This window comes from Triticum urartu, chromosome 5 (genome assembly GCF_003073215.2).
Source record: "Triticum urartu cultivar G1812 chromosome 5, Tu2.1, whole genome shotgun sequence".
In the NCBI taxonomy this organism is placed as follows: domain Eukaryota; kingdom Viridiplantae; phylum Streptophyta; class Magnoliopsida; order Poales; family Poaceae; genus Triticum; species Triticum urartu.
Genome location: NC_053026.1, coordinates 653,627,954 through 653,635,316, shown reverse-complemented (window position 1 = coordinate 653,635,316; position 7,363 = coordinate 653,627,954). Strand labels below are relative to the sequence as shown.

The 7,363-nt window shown below is 44.0% G+C and overlaps 1 protein-coding gene across 1 annotated transcript; it reads right to left on the bottom strand.

Moving 5' to 3' along the window:
• Positions 1 to 397: 397 nt before the first annotated feature.
• On the bottom strand, positions 398 to 6,770 carry LOC125511634 (chaperone protein ClpB2, chloroplastic). The gene is made up of 10 exons (XM_048677059.1): positions 6,256 to 6,770; positions 5,507 to 5,725; positions 5,121 to 5,358; positions 4,580 to 4,775; positions 4,438 to 4,492; positions 4,197 to 4,347; positions 2,680 to 2,988; positions 2,288 to 2,553; positions 1,262 to 2,188; positions 398 to 1,132 (listed from the first exon to the last, which is right to left on the bottom strand). Exons 1-10 carry the CDS (start codon positions 6,490 to 6,492, stop codon positions 806 to 808), a joined length of 2,925 nt encoding a protein of 974 aa, XP_048533016.1. The 5' UTR covers positions 6,493 to 6,770; the 3' UTR covers positions 398 to 805.
• Between the last annotated feature and the right edge of the window lie 593 nt (positions 6,771 to 7,363).

Here is a 7,363-nt window from a genome sequence, read left to right as displayed (position 1 = left end):
TAGGTTTAACTGTGTAATTTGAAAATTACTGTTTGGATTGATTAACAATGATTGTGTTTGTAACATTTATCTTTGAATTATTTAAGATGGCTCAGCAATGTCAGGGCTGTATAGAAGGCAATAGAGTTTTTGGAAAAGTTGGTGGTTGCCCTTTGATGTCGTGATAATCGATGAACACCCCATTTGTCTACCTACCAACTTTTTAAACAAAATCTTCTATTTCTGCATTCTGAGCCCTCAGGATGTAATTCAGCTTCCCATTCTGTGTATGTAATGGGTGTTGGCCACCTCAGGATGTAACACACAGCAGTCAGTTCATATGGAATTTCTACAATCTACAATCTCCTAGGGAGAACCTCGATCTAATAAATCACATTTTCTAGTTTGGCTATTCATGGGCCTTCAAATAATAAACTTCTGTATAAATCATCTCAAATTATTCTCATAAGCTCACAGCAATTGGCCATGCCATGTCGCAAATCGTTTCGTCTGTAAAACTCACCAGAGATCGTCGACGAACATGGAAATGCAGTGAATGCATTTCTACCTGGCTCAAAGCAGAAGCAAAACAACATTTTCAAATGGCCAGACAACCTTAGCATGCTGGACATCTGGAAGCAGAGGCGTGCCAGGCTCTTTGGCAACCTCTGTTTTTATAGGGTTGTGCTACTGCTAATGTAATGTTGGAGCAAAGAATTCTGGCTGCATAACCCTGCTATGATATGCCCAAAGCGATACACTACCAGTTCGCCACCCTTATATGTATCTACACTTATTTATAGATCCTCTGCAAAAATATGGAGCATCAGACTGTCGGCAGGAACTTCTCATCTTGAGCAGCAGCCGGCTTGGATTCCTCGTTCGTCTTCCGGAAGACAAGCTTCTGCTGTGGGAGCTGGCCATTGGACGGCACCGTCACCTGAGTGTCGACGGAGATGCTGTCCTCATCCTTGAACTCGCCTCTGAGGATACCCTTGGCCAGTTCGTTCTCCACGTACTGCTGAAGCACCCGCTTCACCGGCCTGGCGCCGTAGTTGGGGTCGTAGCCAAGGCTTCCCAGGAACTCAATTGCTGCCGGTGAGACATCAAGTTTGATCTTGCGGTCGGCGATCCTCTTCTGCACTCTTGCCAACTGTATTTCAAACAGGCAAGGCAAAAGAAAAGCTGATTAACAAGTGGCTCGCAACCATATGGCCTTGTATTCTTTTGCTAGCACTGACATTTTAAATTGCAAACAAAAATCAAAAGTAAGAAATGTTACCTGTAATTTGACAATGCTGTTTATCTGCTTCCTCTCAAGAGGCTTAAAGACGATGTACTCGTCTACACGATTCATGAACTCAGGACGGAAAACAGATCTTGCAGCATCCATCACCCTCTTCTTCATACTCTCGTAGGCCGAATCAGTCACTCCAGCTTCTTCATCCATATTCAATATGTACTGCGAACCAACATTGGATGTCATGATAATGATACTATTGGTGAAGCTCACCTTCCGGCCCTGCGAGTCTGTAACCCTGCCGTCATCCAATATTTGCAGGAAAACATTGAAGACATCTGAATGGGCTTTCTCAATCTCATCAAACAAGACCACAGAGTATGGCCTTCTACGGACAGCCTCTGTGAGCTGACCACCCTCTTCATACCCGACATAACCTGGTGGTGCGCCAATCAGTCTTGAGACCGAGTGTTTCTCCATATACTCGCTCATGTCAATCCGGACAACAGCATCCTCAGTGTTGAACATAAAAGAAGCAAGGGCCTTTGCCAATTCTGTTTTGCCCACTCCTGTAGGTCCCATGAACATGAAGCTGGCAATGGGCCGGTTTGGATCGGACAAACCAGCTCTGGATCTCTGAATGGCCTCTGCAACTGCTTTGACTGCAGGATCCTGCCCCACTACACGCTTGTGCAGTTCGTCCTCGAGATACAGCAGTTTTTCTCTGTCGGATTGCTTTAACTTGGAAACCGGAATCCCCGTCCACCTGCTCACGATCTCTGCAATATCATCTTGGGTCACCTCTTCTCTTAGCATGGATTTCCCAGAACTTTGATATTCATTTAGCTCATCCTCTGTTTTTTGAAGATCCCGCTGCAATGCATTCAGACTACCATACTTCAGTTCAGCAGCACGATTGAGATCATACTCACGCTCGGCCTGCTGGATCTCAACATTTAACCTGTCAATCTGTTGCAACAGTTAAATGCAAGTCAGATCAAATGGCAACAACAACCGTGTCAATCTACATAATACAGAGAAAGACTAAAATATTGGAACTGAACTTACCTCTTCCTTAATAGATTGGATCTTTGTCATCACCGACTTCTCATGCTCCCACTGCTCTGTCAGTCCCTTCTGCCTTTCTTTCAAAAGTGCCAATTCTGCTTCAATGCGAGATAGTCTGTCTCTTGATGCTTTGTCTGTATCATTTGTTAGTGAGAGACGTTCCATTTCAAGTTTAAGCACAGAACGATCAATCTCGTCCAGAGCAGTCGGCTTTGATGTTATCTCCATTTTCAACTTGGCAGCTGATTCATCGACCAAATCAATTGCTGCAACAAAACAAGACGGTCACTGTTTAGAACGAGCTACAAAAGAGCCTGCAGTAGAGTTCATAATGCCCTATTATCAAGCAGGCTGGTAACTTCAAGCAGAAGTGATGCTATAGTAATAAATACCTTTGTCAGGCAAAAATCGTCCGCTGATGTAACGATCTGATAAAAGAGCGGCAGCAACAAGAGCACTGTCTGATATGCGGACCCCATGGTGCAATTCATATCTCTCACGTAATCCTCGGAGTATTGACACTGTATCTTCAACTGTTGGTTGATCAACATACACTTGTTGGAAGCGGCGTTCCAGTGCTGGGTCTTTCTCAATATATTTGCGGTACTCATCGAGGGTTGTTGCGCCAATGCAACGTAGCTCCCCTCTTCCAAGCATTGGTTTCAGAAGATTGCCAGCGTCCATTGCACCAGAAGTGGCACCTGCAATAAGATGGAAGATTCATAAACTTCTGAAGAGTCAACAGGAAAGTTCGTTTTTCACTAGTCCAAGTTTGTAGACAGGAAACTTAGTCATATACACTGATGGTGATGGTAAGTTAGTTTTAAGGTGTGATAAGAGTTCAAGTTATTAGACAGGAACTTGCTCATGTTATTCACGTTAATGGAACTGGTAAGTTAGTTTTAAGACGTGATAAGAGTCCAAGTTTGTTGTTCCATGAGAATATAATGCAAGCGAATTCCATGAGATAAAAGCTATTGTAGAGTTTTCGTGTTGTTTCAGCTGTTGACCCCTATCCATGTTTCTATGGTGTCAAAAGAACACTCATTCTTCAGCCAAATGGAGACTTGACCCCTATCTATGTTTTCGTGTTTTCATGTTCTTTCAGTCAAATTCACCTAACGATTTGACTTTGCATGTCCATAACAGTGAACCTATGTAATTTTGATGTATAATACCAGTATCTTTTACCAAATTTTCAGTGAAGGAGAACAGCAGGATGAGAACAAGCCCGCAAGCTGTTAGGACTTACTAGCATCTACTGAAAGAATGTGTAGAAGTAGAACTTAAGATACTATAACTTCTTCTCCAAATCACTTGGTTCATAATGAAAGGAAACTTAACAAGATGGAACAGCTTTGCCATCTCTGACAAGCTGGCACAGCTGTTTTGTGCTCAAAACATGTTAGGTGTTATTTTTCTAACTCAACAAACAAATACTCCCTCTATGGAGGCTGAAATGGATGTAGGTCTAGATACATCCATTTCAGTCACTGACGAACTGTTTTGTTGTATGGAAGAATCAGGAGTTTATCTATGTAACAATCATCAACAGATATATACACTTGGCTGTAAAATTGTGTTGATGCATCTCAGTATTCATAAATCATACTATTTCACATATAGCACCCAAATTGGATCAAATGCTGGAGATTCCCAGAAAATTATTGTCCCACAGTTTATTAGCTACATGGAACTAGTGGCAGCCAAGCAGCATTTTTTTTTATGTTGAACATAAATTCAGTGATCTATGAGATCCAAATGAGATGACAGCGGCCCAGTTGAACCATCAGTCTATCTATTCCTCAATTTTTAGGCTATGCATGCATCTTTAAAGAAAAAAAGAGGTAAATAGCATTATCCAATAATAAACTTTGTAGGAAGTTAGTGTAGGAAATAAGGAAATTACCTGCTCCGACAACAGTGTGAATCTCGTCAATGAAGAGAACGACCTGTCCATCAGAATCTGTGACTTCTTTAAGTACAGCCTTCAGCCTATCCTCAAATTCTCCTCTATATTTTGCACCAGCAATCAAAGCACCCATGTCAAGTGTAATTAGCTGCTCAAAACAAAAGTAAACATTACTCATAAGATCCTCCTGATATAACCCTCAACAATATAGCATCATTGCATGGACAAGTAAACTTACTCGACGGTTTGTCAGTGCTTGTGGGACATCTCCTTGCACTATCCTCTGAGCAAGCCTAAATAAAAATGTAAAATAGACTAAGAGAAACTACTGGCATACTCATAACTGATGAAATGATGTGTAAAATATACAATTTTCCTACCCTTCAGCTATGGCTGTTTTTCCCACACCAGGTTCACCAATCAAAACAGGATTATTCTTTGTTCTCCGAGACAGAATCTGGATGCACCTACGGATTTCATCATCTCTTCCTATAACAGGGTCAAGCTTCCCCTGACGTGCCATAGCTGTCAGGTCCTTTCCATATTTGTCCAAAGCTTCATACTTGCCCTCAGGGTCTGAGAATAGATCATTTAATAGTTGTTACTCAGGCGAAAAAATGTGCATATCTTCACAGTTCAAGAAACAAAGGAAGCACATATTGAATAAAATTCTGCACTGCTAAAAAGTGACATACAATCTTTTGTACACATTTAGTCCATACATACAATCTTGTTTCCTGTTTATCACTTAGCAATTGAATGTGTTTAATAGTGTGATGACCTCAAAAAGTGACATTTTATAGGGTAAACTCTAGGTTGCACCATGGAATTTGATCAGAGTATGCAACGGTATGAGCATGTGAAGAACAAAGTTATTTGAACAGTAAATCATAGCATTCAGATAAAAGAAAATATGTTTACCTTGATCAATTACATTTTGCTTCCCTCTTATGGATTCAATAGCTGTTTTCAAGGCTTCTACAGTGATCTGGAAGTCCTTGAACAGCTGTCTTCCAAATCGCTTATCATCCGCAAAACCAAGAACAATATGTTCAACTGAGACAAATGAATCACCATACTCTTTCTTAAAGTTTCTTGCTCTCTGTATCAGAGCTTCCAAGTCACGCCCCAACATCGAACCAGGATCTTCACCTAATACCTGAATCATCGGGAAAAAAGAAGTCTCATTGCAAGTACTTGTTTATATTTCTTGTTGACAAATAAAGCAATATACTGTGGTGCACAGAGAAATGCTAGGGCTGGTATGAAAGTAGAGCCAATTGATATGCCTGTTTATGATAAATCACCTTAGGCTGCCGCTGGATGTACTTCTCTGTGGCATCGAGAAGCCTTGTGTTGTCAACTCCAGCTTTGGAAAAGATTCGACGGGCAAGCCCATTCCTTTGCTCCAACAAGGATTTCATCAAATGTTCAGTCTCCACAATCTGGTGTTTGCTTTCTTTGGCCACTTCAGGTGCCAAAACAATCGATTGCCATGCCATCTCAGTAAACTCTTGTTGTGTAATCTGGCAGCCAAAGAAGTGATAATGAATTACATGACTATTGTACTTTTTACATAAAAGGGGATACTGAATAAACAGGATGCATACAAAATTGTTATTCTATACGATGAAAATCAAGCTCGTGAGCAGTTTATTCACAGAAACAATGTTTTGTACCGTGTACATGTAGGTTACATATAAGAAAAATATTTAAAAATGCAGAACAATGTGATTTAAATCATCATCAAGGCAATTTTAAGGATCTCATCAGATGAAGAACTAGGGAGTGGTAGTGGTATCTCTGTAGTGAAATCTAGTAGCAGCAGTAGCGCACCTGAAAAGAATTCTGATTTCGAACATATGAATCAGACTCTACAATTGCATTTCCCAAAATGTGGGTTTCAGACTTTCAGGCTCAAACACAAATTCAGATGGCCAAAATTAATCGGTGACCAGCGAGCAAAGAGGTGTTCCGCACAAAACTCAAGTAGCAAATCTGACTGAGGTCGCGTGCATAGATAGAAATACTCTAGAAGATAAAGGCGAGTCCTTACCCTCCCGTCCCGGGAGCTGGCGTTGCACCTGACGGAGAGCGCCGTCCGCCCGGTTCCCACCACCGGAGCGACCCGTCCCCGTCCTCTCGCCGCCCTGAGCGCGACGCGGGTCGACGACGGGCCCGCCGCCCTCCTGCTGCTGCCCCACGCCGCGGCGGCGACGGCCGGGGCCGGAGCGGCGGCCGGGTAGGAGATGTGGAGGTCGGCGGCGAGCGCGGGCGGCGGCGCGGTGGCCATGGTGCCCGGTGCCCGGTGCCTGCAGTTCTTGGACTCACGGACAGAGTGGAGTGGCGAGCGGCTGTATAGATGCGCTGTATCTTCTGTCGTCTTCTAGATGCGTAGGGGGCGGGATGGAATGGCGAGGCCGGGGGCGAGGGGTGGTGGTATAAAAAGATGGTGAATTGGACGGACGGCGGGCGCTGTCACCGGCGTCGCGGCGTGGGGGCGGTGGGAGGTTCTGGGAGGTTCAGGGGTGCACGGGGAGGGCGTGGAAGGAGGACGAAGATGATTGGGTGGGGTGGGGCGGGGTGGGTGCGTGGCTTCGGGGGAGCTGCAGAATTGTGCGCCGTGAGATCTCCGGACTCCCGGTCCCGGTGGGCGGCCCGATCTGCGGCGACCGGGTTCCACTCGCCTGAGCGACAAAAAAAAGTGATCTTTGCTCTTTTTCCAAAAAAACTCCACCCCCAACATATATTACTCTCTTTGCTCATAAGGACGCATCGAGGGGGTGGAGAGGAGAAGGGAATTGAGATTTCGGAGTCACGCGAAAGGAAATAGTGGGGAGTGGTTTTGTCGCCTCAGTTTTTGTGTGGGGGTGAGGAACCAGTGGGGTTTGGTACTCCGCTACCCCTTCAACGCGACATGAGAGGCCCAACCAGTCTCAGATGGAGCCCAAATATGAATCAGGGTGTGGGGTTCTACTCCCTCTGTCCAGGTGCATAAGGCATCTAAGAGAATTTAGGATTTTCAAATATATTAGTCGCCCTTCATTAGTTAGCACTAATGACTCGTATGCCTATCTCAGCATGCTTCCATCCGTGCTCCCGCATACATGGCATGATTTAATTGAAACAAAATAATGTCCGGCCCCATCCCTTAAAATCAGGGA